Here is a 14,253-nt window from a genome sequence, read left to right as displayed (position 1 = left end):
TTTAAGCTAGGGTTAGGGCTCGGGTTAGGGCTAGGGGTAGGGTTGGAGCTATGGTTAGGTTAAGGGTTTAAGCTAGGGTTAGAGTTGGGGTTGAGCTAGGGGTAGGGGTGGGGCTGGGGTTATGGTTAAGGGTTAAGGGTTAGGTTTGGGGTCAGGGTTCAATTAAAGGCTAGGGTTGGGGCTAATAGTGTAAGTAAAGTTTCATACCAAAATGTGTTACTTACAGAAATCTTTGTACAATATCAAAAGCACTGTAATGTATATCTTTATATTAGTTAGTCTAACCAACCAGGGTTGTGATCCTGTCTGTAACATGGTGGGGATGTCAGGGGCACCGTGTTAACTCTGCTCCATCCCTGACTGCTGATTAGACCACAGCGGCACAGCAGCTCTTTAAATAAACACTCGCTCTCTCTCTCTCCCCGTCTCTCTCTCTCCCCGTCTCTCTCTCACTCTCTCCTTTTCCCCTCTCCCTCTCTCGCTCCCCCTCTCTCACTCTCTCCTTCTCCCCTCTCCCTCTCTCGCTCCCCGTCTCTCTCTCTCCCCGTCTCTCTCTCACTCTCTCCTTCTCCCCTCTCCCTCTCTTGCTCCCCCTCTCTCACTCTCTCCTTCTCCCCTCTCCCTCTCTCGCTCCCCGTCTCTCTCTCTCCCCGTCTCTCTCTCACTCTCTCCTTCTCCCCTCTCCCTCTCTCGCTCCCCCTCTCACTCTCTCCTTCTCCCCTCTCCCTCTCTCGCTCCCCCTCTCTCACTCTCTCCTTCTCCCCTCTCCCTCTCTCCACATGCTCCATCACTTCTCAGGTTATCAGAGGAGCTCCAACCCCAAAGACCCCCAGAGTGCTACACACCGTTAACAGAGGGAACGAGAGAAGAGATGTGGGTGCATTGCAAGCACTGGGTATAGTAGTTAAAAGGGAGATAGAGGGAGGGGAGTGAGTGGAAGGGGCACAAGCACTCAATGTAGTAGTTAAGAAAGGGAGGGGGAAAGAGGGAGGGTAGAGAGGGAGTGAGAGCGGGAGAGAAAGGCATCCCTCTAATTCCTCAAGAGGGGCTCTTGTATCAAACAGAGAAAGAGTGAGAATAGGAGAAGAGGAGGGGCGGACTGACGGTGGGAGGTACAGAAGTTTGGGATAATTCTAAGGAGCTGAGACCCAAAACGTTGAGGCTGGAGTAGTCAACTGCAGTCAGGGAGAGAACAACGGATGATAAAACAAAGCACACTGACTTATCCCTGACGGACCGACGACGAGGGGAAACAGCAGGAGATCACCACTACGGCTGCAGAAGGCCAACATACCAGCATGCCACTACAATACAAGCTGCTCCCGACTTCATTGACAAGAGTGTGAAGGAATCTGAACTGATGCATGAGCGCGAGAACCGCAAGGGGAGATTTGAGAAAAGACGGGAGAGAGAGAGAAGTTGTTAACGTTTGTGAACCTTGTCCACCTGCTTGTATACGTGGTTAAGAGGAGAGAGAGTTTCAGTGTAACTTGCAAGAAGAGAAGAGAACCGCAAGGATCAGAGAGAGGCTCTACCCGGCTCCACGCAATGTGAGTGAGAAACCAGCCACAGAGAGGTTGAATTAACTAAAACATTCTTTTCAGATGATTTCTAATCTAATATCTACGAAAGAACGTTCACAAAAGCATTTTAAAATGACAATTCTGGTTCTCATCACTGATAATTAAATGCGTAGGTCACGTTTCAGACAGGCGTCACATGTATGCAACTGCCAGCCAAAAGACAATAGAATAATAGAACAAAAGAGCTTCTCCTGAATGTTCTAGATGAGAATGTCAGAATCTTTGAAGGACCAGCTTGAATGTAGTTCAGTGCTCTATCAGTCACCACAAGCTAGAGAGGAAGCTCATTTGAAGATACTGTAGGTAATTCAATAATTTCTATGGCGTTAAGATCAAGTGTCTCCATGGTTATGAAAAACAATCGACGCCTCATAAAATGGAAAAAAGAAAGCCAAGTACATTGTGTAAAACAGATGGCCAAGGGTAGGCCAAGTAACGGCCAAGTGTAGGCCAAGTGTAGGCCAAGTATAGGGCCTTAGGTCACAATGAGTGAGCTAGTTGGACTCTTCCTGCACCCCCGACCTTAGACCTGAACGACAACACTTCACTAACAATGGGAGGTTGACACAGAACACTGTTGAGGTAGCGACGTCTGGCAGGGACACATCTCAAGTGGACCTCTTCCGTAGCGTGGTTGGGGTCAGGGTCAGCGGTCGGATGAGGTATGCGGGTGATGTGTGTTTGTCGGGTAAAAGTAAGAAGGGGTGGTTAAAAGAAGATGAGTACCCACGTATAACCTAGGCCAGGAGTTTATCATGGTCAGGAAAAACTCATTCAGATTCCGAGTGTTTAATAGTCACGTGTACAGGGTTGCAGGTGTGATTGCAGGGTACAGTGAAAATCTTAGGCTTCGAGCTCCAACATGCAGGACTAGTGAAATAAAATGATGAAAATGGTCATAAAAAAACTATTGAAATAGAAATAGCACTATATACATAATAACAACTGTGGCAGTGATGAATAAATACATGTCCATTGGGGTGGAAGCTAAGTAAAGAATATTGAGGGGGTGGGTGGAATGATCATAGAGGGAGCAGCAGCATGATCATGGCCCTACCAATACCTAATATGTGGGTGGTTTTGTATCCTGCACCTGTGGAAGTGCTAGATGTGCCAGTACTAAAAGTACTAAGGGGAGGAAGAAGAACAATACCCATACAAACACTGCCTTAATTCTCTCGAGTGTACTTACATACCACCAAAATGTTTGTGGGTATTCTTCTCTTTGCTATGGCATTCGTTTTACCCTGCACTTGTGGGATATTGCTCAATACACTTTTACACAACTTCTGAACTAACATTGTTAAGTTCTAGACCTTGGCCTTTCTGGTCTGTCCTGATAGATTTATCACTTTGGTGCAGAGCGGTACAGAGCGGTGCTGAGGGCAGGGGTATTTCTGGGAGGAAGGCTGGCAACTGACCCTGGTCCATTGTTCAGGCCGTTTTGTGCAACGCTCAGTAAGGGGGGGGGGGGGGTAGGTTGCTATCCTGTCACTGTTAATGGGACATGTCAGTTATGAGTTGTTACTTATCGCTGATTCAAGGAAACTTCCAACTTGGTCTGCGCTGATTTGGAGTTGTTTTTACCATACTGGAAGAATCAAACAACACTTTTACAGTGTCTTGAACATAAGGCCATGACATGACTTGTATGTTTTCTATTTCTGACCAGACATGAACTGCAGTCTTCAACCAGTGCCAAGATAAACAAATGCATTCAGGCACGTGCACAAGCATACACAGACGCACGCACGCACACACCACACACACACACACACACATCCTTTGATTCTGTCTCTTACCCTTCATCTTCATCTTATCCATCATCATCCTCTGTGCACCCTTGCCTGGCAATTAGGTTCCTTTCCTCTGGGCCAATCAGATTTCAGATAACTATCCTGTTCTGATAGAAGATATAAGAGTTGATAGATTACGCCGTGCAGCCTGCCTTCCTCTTCCTCTAACAGATAAAGTCCTCTAAGCTCCCTGTGAACTCCCTGGTTCATTCTACATTTGAAGACTGAACCTCAGCTATGATATGTCTACGGACCAAGTTTGCGATAGACATGAGTTTGAGACAGGGAGAGACTTCTGTTGCACAAATTGGCTATCAAAAAGCATGACACTGTCACTATAAAGATCCATTTGTGAAAAGCCAAACCATTTCACATTCGCATATGCTTGGAACAGTATTTCCACATCCGAGAAGTAGGGACCATTTTTGCTTTCTCAAACCTGGCTAAACTCTGCCCCTTCTTCCTCTCTCTCCCTCCCCTCCTACCCAGTTGACCATGAGTATGAGTGGCACATTGGAGAAGGGGGCTCACCACCAGGCCCTTGACCTCTCTGAGGAGCTCTCCCCCCACATGCACCCCCACCATCACCCCCACCACCAGCACCACCACCACCTCCAGCACTCCAACTCCCTGGCCTCCACCGCCCCCGTGGGGACACCCTCCGGCGTGGTGGTGCCTCCCCCGTACTTTGCAGCCGAGAGCGGGGGAGGAGGGAGTGACGCTCCCCTGGAGCTGAGGGGCTCTCTGGACTGCTGGGCGTGCTCAGTGCTGGTGACGGCCCAGAACCTGGTCATAGCGGGGATCAACGCCTGCCTGGCCGGACTGGTGTTCGGACTCATCCTCACCCCGGCTATAGTGATGGTGGTGTTTGGGTTCCTGTGTCATTCTACGGTAAGGAGGGAAAGCGGTGGGGTGTGTCTTCTTCTTCTCCTTCTTCTACTATTCAGGCAGAGAGTTGTCACGCTCTCTAATGAATAACCTGAGGGAAAATTCAGAGGAAAGGTTACTCCATCAACCAAAGTTCCTGAGTGTCATTTCAATTTCATATTCATAACTCATCTACTGTATATGTCTGAGTGAAGGTGTGTTTGCTAACACACTCATAACATTAGAGCCTTCGGGAGGTATCGTCACGAGAAGCTAACTAGATAATAGATCAGAATAATATTAGATAATCCTATGGTATACAGAGTAGTCATATAGGCTGACATTTCAGGAGGGACTAACTGTGAATCCTAAAACTCATAACTAAACTTTCACCACCCAGCATGAGTTTGGAATATTTTAGCAGAAGATGAGGGTGGAGTTTGGCCCTCTGTGATGAGTTTCATAAGCAGATCAGGCAGAGAGTTTCTCAGTATTTCTCAGATGTTTAAGAACAGGGACTGCGTTCCAAATGGCACCCTATTCCCTTTATAGTGCACTACTTTTGACCAGGGACCATAGAGCTCTGTTAAAAGTACTGCTCTATATAGGGAATATGGAGCTATTTTGGAGAGAATTTTTGAGAATCCGACTGGACAGGTCCGGAGTCAAGGGAAAGACTTTAAAGAATAGAGGGAGGTAGGGATTAGCTTGCCTAGCTGGTCCCATATCTATATGCTTTAACTCCTACAAATCTAGGACAAGGCTATGTCGAAGAAAGCTTTAAACACACACTCACATATTCACAGCCAAAATAGGAAAACATTAAGTGCGAAATGAATTTAGCACACTTGAGCTCACACACAGACAGACGCACGCATAAGCACATGCGTGAACACACACACACACACACACACACACACACACACACACACACACACACACACACACACACACACACACACACACACACACACACACACACACCTTTGACCCCAGTTAGCCCCACCTTACTAATGACTGTGTGTGTGTGTGTGTGTGTGTGTGTGTGTGTGTGTGTGTGTGTGTGTGTGTGTGTGTGTGTGTGTGTGTGTGTGTGTGTGTGTGTGTGTGTGTGTGTGTGTGTGTGTGTGTGTGTGTGTGTGTGTGTGTGTGTGTGTGTGTGTGTGTGTGTGTGTGTGTGTGTGTGTGTGTGTGTTACAGGATTCCCCTCCCCTCTAACCAATTAGGAACCTTGTGGCACCAGATTAAGGAGGGATTAGGGTGGAGAGGGAGAGAGAGGCAGGATTGAAACAAAGGAGAGAGGTGGATGAGAAAGAAAGGGAGGAAGGAAGGAATGTTAAAGCTAGCTAAACAAGTTATCCTGATGTCGCAGTTCGTTGTCACAAAATATTGAATTACACAAACTCTGAAAAACATTCACCAACAATTTTGAAAAAGGGGAAGGGAATATCTTCACTATTTATTTTTATTTTTTATTTAACCTTTATTTAACTAGGCAAGTCAGTTAAGAATTTAAGAACACATTCTTATTTACAATGACTGCCTACCCTACTAAGCAGCTGCATTAAACTAGATTAACTTTAACTGGCATGATACAGTTGCATGATTCCAGAGCTAGACACCCCAATAAGAGCTATGAATATCAAATATTTTCAGAAGGTTGGCTGTGGGACATAAACCCCCTGGCCTTAGAAAGTAGAAATAAGCATGGACATACTGTAGTGTTATCTGTTCACCTCCCAACCTGTTTCCCGCCATCCCTCCCTCCCTCACCCCTCTGTGCCTCTCCTCACCCTCCATCCCCCTCCACTTGCGTATTATGTTCTTACCACATAGAGATAAGGAAGGGTGACAGCCCCTCCATTTTCCCTCCAGTGCATTCCTCACATTCTCTCCATTCTCTGCTACCACTTCTACCACTTCTCCCTCACACTAACAACATCACATACCACACCAGCAGGTGGACATTTTAATTCTAAAGATCCATATATATTTTTGTGATGTTTCACAGCTGTGATATAAGAATGGCAATTCATCACATTTCATCTATGGAAGGGCCCCTCCTTCTTCGTGTGTGTGTGTGTGTGTGTGTGTGTGTGTGTGTGTGTGTGTGTGTGTGTGTGTGTGTGTGTGTGTGTGTGTGTGTGTGTGTGTGTGTGTGTGTGTGTGTGTGTGTGTGTGTGTGTGTGTGTGTGTGTGTGTGTGTGTGTGTGTGTGTGTGTGTGTGTGTGTGTGTCAGACTGCGATCTGCTCTGTGTCTGTCCTGACCTCCGACACACATTCCAACAGGGGCACGTCATCGTCTCCCTGCATCTCCTCCTCTCCTCTCCTCCATCTGTCTATCCCCGCATTAGTCTCTGACTCCTCCATCCTTCACTTCTCTTGAACATGGGTGCTGAAACCAATAACTCTCTCCATCTGTTCTGACAAGACTCCAACAGAAAGCTTGATTCGCTTCATCAGCTTGTCAGGAACTATAGCAACATTTGAGATCAATACATTTCTGTTGCATTGACATTGCATTATTGTCATTATACAGTCATAAGAACATTATGTCAATCTCTTCGTTGTTGGTGCAACACATTCTTCTGGTCATGTGAAAAACAGCAACATAATCAAGCAGAAAAACCCTCCCTCTCCTCCACTGCCCCCTCTCCTCTCCCCAGGTGCGCCCTCAGGGGACGACCCGCTACTGTTCGGACCTGCTGAGCGACGGGGGCTGTGTGGCCCTCCTAGTGGTCGGGTTCCTCCTGGTCACCCCGCTCCTGGTACTGGCTCTGGCTGCCTACTGCCGCCTGGCGCGTCACCTCCAGTTGGGACTCTGCTTCATACCGTACTCCAGGGCCGTCTACAAGAACCTGCCCGCTACAAAACACCATGGCCTGGGAGGGGGCTGCTGTGGAGGCAGCAGGTCTGGAGGGGAGGGAGGCGGGAAGGGAAAGGTCTGGGTGTGAAGGGGGAGAAAGGGGAGGGATTGAGGTTGGAGGAGGGTGCAAGGAGGAGAGAGAGAGGGAGGATGGAGGGAAAGAGAGAGGAAGAGGCAGAAAGAGAGAAAGACAAGGGGGTAAGAAAGAGAGAGAGGAAGAAAGGAGGGAGGGAGAGTGAGTGAGGGGGAGGAAGGGCGAGCCAAGATTAGAGGAGATGGGATGAGAGGAGGGGGATGGGATGAGAGGGAGGAAATTAAAGGAGGGAAGAACATTAGAGAAGGGAGGAGGAGAAAGAGGACAAAAACTACAGCAGCCAAACTAATATCTGGGAAGACTACAGTATAGGCACCATAGTTTAAAGAACAAAGTTAACCATTCCTCTGGCCTGAGTTCAACCGAAGTAACCTCCCTCACACCACCACGTTATCTGCTATCCCTTTAATGTAAAAATTGCTTTTGAACCATTGATATATTGTGTTCGAAAATGTTATAGCAGACGAAAAAGGAGCAGGGATTTTTACACTGTTCTAGAAGTAGAGGCAATAAATCAACAGCAAGCATCTCAATCACACCGCAGACTACGTTTAGTTTATGCAGTGAAACACTGGGCATTAATGAAGAATATATCACTGCCATGTGTCCACATTTTATAAAACATTTGAGTAATTTGCAGGAAGCTCTTTCCAGAGCAACTGGGGTTAAGTGCCTTGCTCAAAGGTACATAGACACATGTTTCACCTTTTAAACACTCTGGGATTTAAACCAGCAACCTTTTACTTACATTTACATTTACATTTAAGTCATTTAGCAGACGCTCTTATCCAGAGCGACTTACCTGCCCAACGCTCTTAACCACTAGGCTACCTACACCTCTTTAAGATATCAATAACATTGATTCAAGACAATGTCTATAAGCATTTATACACCATGAAGGACATTTTGTGTTTAGCATAGTTTGTACATTTAATTTACTAAGGTGTATGACTACTACTGTTTCTTGTACATTTCCTTTTTTCAAATATAGCCTATTTGGAATCAATTGGAGTCATTTTTCTTTTATAAATAAAAAACAGAGTTCATTGTGGTTATGCATTCACACCTACGCACACACGTACGCACACACACACACATCATTATGGGTTATACACACTCCTCTCTACAAAGTGGAGGAGAGGTTATTGCATAAGTAAATCACAAGCAGAGCCAGTGAGTACAACTGCTTGGCACGAGGACTTCATAAACACATAAACTCACTCCAGCTGGATATTATCACAAGTTTAAATGTGACTAATGTGTGTCTGGATCCACCAACATAATATAACTGGGGGAGTAATGACGACGAGGCGAGAGGATACTTGAATGTTATAATATAGTGCCCTCTTGTGCTTTTTCAGTGCATGACACGATGAGTGCAGAAGTGTTCCAGCAATTCTCTTCTGTTTTTGCTTCTATTTGATTATTTTTCTTCCTTTTTTGTTTGTTTTACGGCACCTGGTATTCCCAAGAAGTCTCCTGTCCCAGTACTATGGCCACAAGCATATTTTTTTTACCCAGTTTTCTCCCTGAATTATGACCTACCTGGCTGCCTACTTCTTATCACACTGCTTGCTTAACCCGCGTGCCAGCCGCACCATTGTGATGGAGGAAACACTGTTCGACTGATGACCGGACTGATGACCAGCTTGCAGGTGCCCGGACCTGTCACAAGGAGTCGCTAGAGCAGTGGTTCCCAACCTTTTTCGTTACTGTACCACCAACTCAATTCTGCTCTACCTGGAGTACCCCTGAAGTACCCCCTCATGTGCATTTTACCAGTAGGACTATGGCCTCATGAGTCTTCTCATGTACCCCTTGTGGATAGGCCAAGTACCACCAGTAGTCCTAGTACCCCTGGTTGGGAACCACTACACTTGAGCACAATGAGCCAAGGAAAACCCCACTGGCCAAACCCTCCCCTACCCCGGCGCCGCCCAAGACCATCAGCAATTCTCTTCTGGTTTGAAATAAGCAATGGAATCAGCTTTCTGACATATGTCATTGTCAAAAAGCAATCTAACAAATTACAGTAAGACAAGAACTTAACCACAGACACAATCTTATTGGGGTGCCAGATTCAAAAACTGTTACAACTATTCAATAACATATACATATACAACAAACGAGACAATGATTTCACAATATTGTCCACAATCTAGAAATAATATCAATACCGGCCTTATACAAGAGTTGTCTGACAGGTCGGCTTCAAAATTATTGAAGAAGAAGAAGAAATCATTGAAGAATAAATCAGGGGTTTGACGAGATGGGATACAGCTTTGTCAGATGTGGCTTTTTGTGGCAGGTTAGAGAATTTATGCAACAGGTTAGGAGAATTATGTTAGGGTTAGGATAATTATGTTAGGGTTAGGATAATTATGTTAGGGTAAGGATAATTATGTTAGTTGTTAGGAAAAAGATTATGCAGGGCATAGACTACACGACTTCTACAACCTTAACAACTTGGACTTGTCCCAAACCTGTCATTCTGTCCATCCTCAACCCCAGGACGTGGGTGCTCACCAGTGTCCATCCTCAACCCCAGGACGTGGGTGCTCACCAGTGTCCATCCTCAACCCCAGGACGTGGGTGCTCACCAGTGTCCATCCTCAACCCCAGGACGTGGGTGCTCACCAGTGTCCATCCTCAACCCCAGGACGTGGGTGCTCACCAGTGTCCATCCTCAACCCCAGGACGTGGGTGCTCACCAGTGTCCATCCTCAACCCCAGGACGTGGGTGCTCACCAGTGTCCATCCTCAACCCCAGGACGTGGGTGCTCACCAGTGTCCATCCTCAACCCCAGTGTCCATCCTCAACCCCAGGACGTGGGTGCTCACCCCAGTGTCCATCCTCAACCCCAGGACGTGGGTGCTCACCAGTGGCGGTCAGTGCCGTTTAAGATGAGGGAGGACGTTCTTTTTTTTCATGACCTTATTTCTATTACAGCATATTAGATGACTGCCATTCATGTTCCATTCACCTAGTTCAATGTAACATCGATAGGTTTAGGCTACTACATGATACTCATATTTTCTCTATACCCATCATGAGGTTGCTACAACCTAGCCTAAAGATTTTACTAAGTTACAGTTCATATATGGAAATCAGTCAATTTAAATAAGTACATTAGGCCCTAATCTATGGATTTTACATGACTGGGCTTCAAGATATGCATCTGTTGGTCACAGAGACCTTAAAAAAGGTAGGGGTGGATCAGAAAACCAGTCAGTATCTGGTGTGACCACCATCTGCCTCATGCAGCGCGACACATCTCCTTTGTTGTCGTACACGTCAATCCAGAGCATCCCAAACGTGCTCAATGGGTGATATGTCTGGTAAGTATGCAGGCCATGGAAGAACTGGGGTATTTTCTGCTTCCAGGAATTGTGTACAGACCCTTGTGATGTGCTGCCGTACATTATCATGCTGAAACATGAGGTGATGGCGAGGGATGAATGGCTCGACAATGGGCCTCAGGATCTTGTCACGATATCTTTGTGCATTCAAATTGCCATCAATAAAATGCATTGTTGGTAGCGTAAGCCTGCTCATACCATTACCCCACTACCACCATGGGGCATTCTTTTCACAATATTGACATCTGCCAACCGCCTGACCACAAGCCAAACAAGTGGTCTGCGATTGTGAGGTCAGTTGGACGTACTGCCAAATTCTCCAAAGGATGTTGGAGGTGGCTTACGGTAGAGAAATTAACATGAAATACTCTGGCAATAGCTCTGGAGGACATTCCTGCAGTCAGCATGCCAATTACAAGCTCCATCAAAACTTAAGACATCTGTGGCATTGTGTTGTATTGCAAAACAGCACATTTTAGAGTGGCCTTTTATTGTCCCCGGCACAAGGTGCACCTGTGTAATGATAATGCTGTTTAATCAGCTTATTGATATGGCACACCTGTGAGGTGGATGGATCATCTTCTCAAAATAGAAATACTCACTAACAGGGATGTAAACAAATTTGTGAACAAATTTTGAGAGAAACAAGCTTTTTGTGCGTATGGAACATTTCTGGGATCTTTTATTTCAGCTCATGAAACATGGAACCAACACTTTACATGTTGTGTTTATATTTTTGTTCAGCATGTTTTGGGTTCCTTTCAAAGAGGATTCTACATGGAACCCAAAACGGCTCTACATGGAACCCAAAATGGATGTACCTTGAACCAAAAAGAGTTCTCCAATGGGTACAGTTGAAGAACCCTATTGGTTCAAACCCAAAAGTTTGAGGTCACTTAGAAATGTCCTTGTTGTTGAAAGAAAATCACATTTTTGGTCCATTCAAATAACATCAAATTGATCAGAAATACAGTGTAGACATTGTTAATGTTGTAGATGACTTTTGTAGCAGGAAACGGATGATTTTGAATGGAATATCTACATAGGCCTACAGAGGCCCATTATCAGCAACCATCACTACTGTGTTCCAATGGCACGTTGTGTTAGCTAATACAAGTTTATCATTTTAAAAAGGCTAATTGATCATTAGAAAACCCTTTTGCAATTATGTTAGCACAGCTGAAAACTGTTGTTCTGATTAAAGAAGCAATAAAACAGTCCTTCTTTAGACTAGTTGTGTATCTGGAGTATCAGCATTTGTGGGTTTGATTACAGGCTCAAAATGGCCAGAAACAAAAACCTTTCTTCTGAAACTCGTCTATTCTTGTTCTGAGAAATTAATGTCTATTCCATGTGAGAAATTGCCAAGAAACTGAAGATTTCGTACAACGCTGTGTACTACTCCCTTCATAGAACAGCGCAATCTGTCACTAACTAGAATAGAAAGAAGAGTGGGAGGCCCCGGTGCACAACTGAGCAAGAGGACAAGTACATTAGCGTGTCTAGTTTGAGAAACAAACACCTCACAAGTCCTCAACTGGCAGCTTCATTAAATAGTACCCACAAAACATCAGTTTCAACATCAACAGTGAAGAGGCGACTCCGGAATGCTGGCCTTCTAGGCAGAGTTGCAAATAAAAAGCCATATCTCAGACTGGCCAATAAAAAGAAAAGATTAAGATGCGCAAAAGAACACAGACATTGGACAGAGATATGGCTTTCTTTTCCAACATGGCTAATTCAGGCAATGCTTCTTGTAAACAGCAAACTCACATTTTGTGAGGGTTTTTTATAGGGCAGGGCAGCTCCAACCAACATATCCAATCTCGTCTCACTGATTGGACTCCAGCTTAACTGACTCCTGACTCCAATTAGCTTCCAGAGAAGTCATTAGTCTAGGGGTCCACATACTTTTACCAACCTAGATTGTGAATGTTTAGATGATCTATTCAATACAGACAAGAAAAATAGAATAATTTGTGTGTTATTAGTTTAAGCAGACTGTATGTATATTGTTGTGACCTAGATGATGATCAGATCAAATGCAGAAATCCAGGTGTTTCCAAAGGGTTCACATATTATTTCTTTCCACTGTATATAACGTCGCTATTGTTTTTTATTGTGTTACTATTTTCTTAACTATGCATTGTTTGGAAAGGGCTCATAAGTAGACTAAGTATGTCACGGTAAAGTCTACACCTGTTGTATTCGGTACATGTGACAAATACAATTGTATTTAGATTTACACACACAGGCCATATGGGCTATTTTAGTCTTGTGAAATTATCATATTAACAATTATAATGAGTTATAATATTCAAATGTTTCACCTGTTACGGATCATATGGTAGCAATTCGACAAATCTCGGGAGGAACCTGACAATGACCAAATCAGGACAAAAGGATAGGCCTACATGATACTTTGTAGGCCACACCGTTCAGATTGTTTTTTGGGATGTCTCATGGTCTGACAAACACCACTCTAGCTCTACCACCTTTCACCCCAGATGTCTCATGGTCTGACATACACCACTCTAGCTCTGTCACCTTTCACCCCAGATGTCTCATGGTCTGACAAACACCGCTCTAGCTCTGTCACCTTTCACCCCAGATGTCTCATGGCCTGACATACACCGCTCTAGCTCTGTCACCTTTCACCCCAGATGTCTCATGGTCTGACATACACCGCTCTAGCTCTGTCACCTTTCACCCCAGATGTCTCATGGTCTGACAAACACCGCTCTAGCTCTGTCACCTTTCACCCCAGATGTCTCATGGTCTGACATACACCGCTCTAGCTCTGTCACCTTTCACCCCAGATGTCTCATGGTCTGACATACACCGCTCTAGCTCTGTCACCTTTCACCCCAGATGTCTCATGGTCTGACATACACCGCTCTAGCTCTGTCACCTTTCACCCCAGATGTCACATGGTCTGACATACACCACTCTAGCTCTGTCACCTTTCACCCCAGATGTCTCATGGTCTGACATACACCACACTAGCTCTGTCACCTTTCACCCCAGATGTCTCATGGTCTGACAAACACTGCTCTAGCTCTGTCACCTTTCACCCCAGATGTCTCATGGTCTGACATACACCGCTCTAGCTCTGTCACCTTTCACCCCAGATATCTCATGGTCTGACATACACCGCTCTAGCTCTGTCACCTTTCACCCCAGATATCTCATGGTCTGACATACACCGCTCTAGCTCTGTCACCTTTCACCCCATTTGTCTCATGTTCTGACATACACCGCTCTAGCTCTGTCACCTTTCACCCCAGATGTCTCATGGTCTGACAAACACCGCTCTAGCTCTGTCACCTTTCACCCCAGATATCTCATGGTCTGACATACACCGCTCTAGCTCTGTCACCTTTCACCCCAGATGTCTCATGGTCTGACATACACCGCTCTAGCTCTGTCACCTTTCACCCCAGATGTCTCATGGTCTGACAAACACCGCTCTAGCTCTGTCACCTTTCACCCCAGATGTCTCATGGTCTGACAAACACCGCTCTAGCTCTGTCACCTTTCACCCCAGATGTCTCATGGTCTGACAAACACCGCTCTAGCTCTGTCACCTTTCACCCCAGATGTCTCATGGTCTGACAAACACCGCTCTAGCTCTGTCACCTTTCACCCCAGATGCGGACGGGCAATATCAGCATATGTGGTGGATTG

General features: G+C 45.5%; 1 protein-coding gene across 2 annotated transcripts; it reads left to right on the top strand.

Annotated features, from left to right (window-relative positions):
• Positions 1–1,075: 1,075 nt before the first annotated feature.
• LOC124008837 (transmembrane protein 88-like) lies at positions 1,076–7,215 on the top strand. 2 transcript variants are annotated; one of them, XM_046320418.1, is made up of 4 exons: positions 1,076–1,550; positions 3,256–3,304; positions 3,869–4,270; positions 6,913–7,215. In XM_046320418.1, exons 3-4 carry the CDS (start codon positions 3,875–3,877, stop codon positions 7,198–7,200), a joined length of 684 nt encoding a protein of 227 aa, XP_046176374.1. In that variant the 5' UTR covers positions 1,076–1,550; positions 3,256–3,304; positions 3,869–3,874; the 3' UTR covers positions 7,201–7,215. The 2 variants fall into 2 exon arrangements, with proteins under 2 accessions (XP_046176374.1, XP_046176373.1); XM_046320417.1 differs by lacking the exon at positions 3,256–3,304 and having other exon boundaries at positions 1,080–1,550.
• The last annotated feature ends 7,038 nt before the right edge of the window (positions 7,216–14,253 follow it).

The sequence above is a fragment of the Oncorhynchus gorbuscha genome, linkage group LG21, assembly GCF_021184085.1.
Source record: "Oncorhynchus gorbuscha isolate QuinsamMale2020 ecotype Even-year linkage group LG21, OgorEven_v1.0, whole genome shotgun sequence".
Classification (NCBI taxonomy): domain Eukaryota; kingdom Metazoa; phylum Chordata; class Actinopteri; order Salmoniformes; family Salmonidae; genus Oncorhynchus; species Oncorhynchus gorbuscha.
The sequence above is the reverse complement of the archived record's forward strand: the minus strand, read 5'-3'. Positions and strand labels throughout refer to the sequence as shown.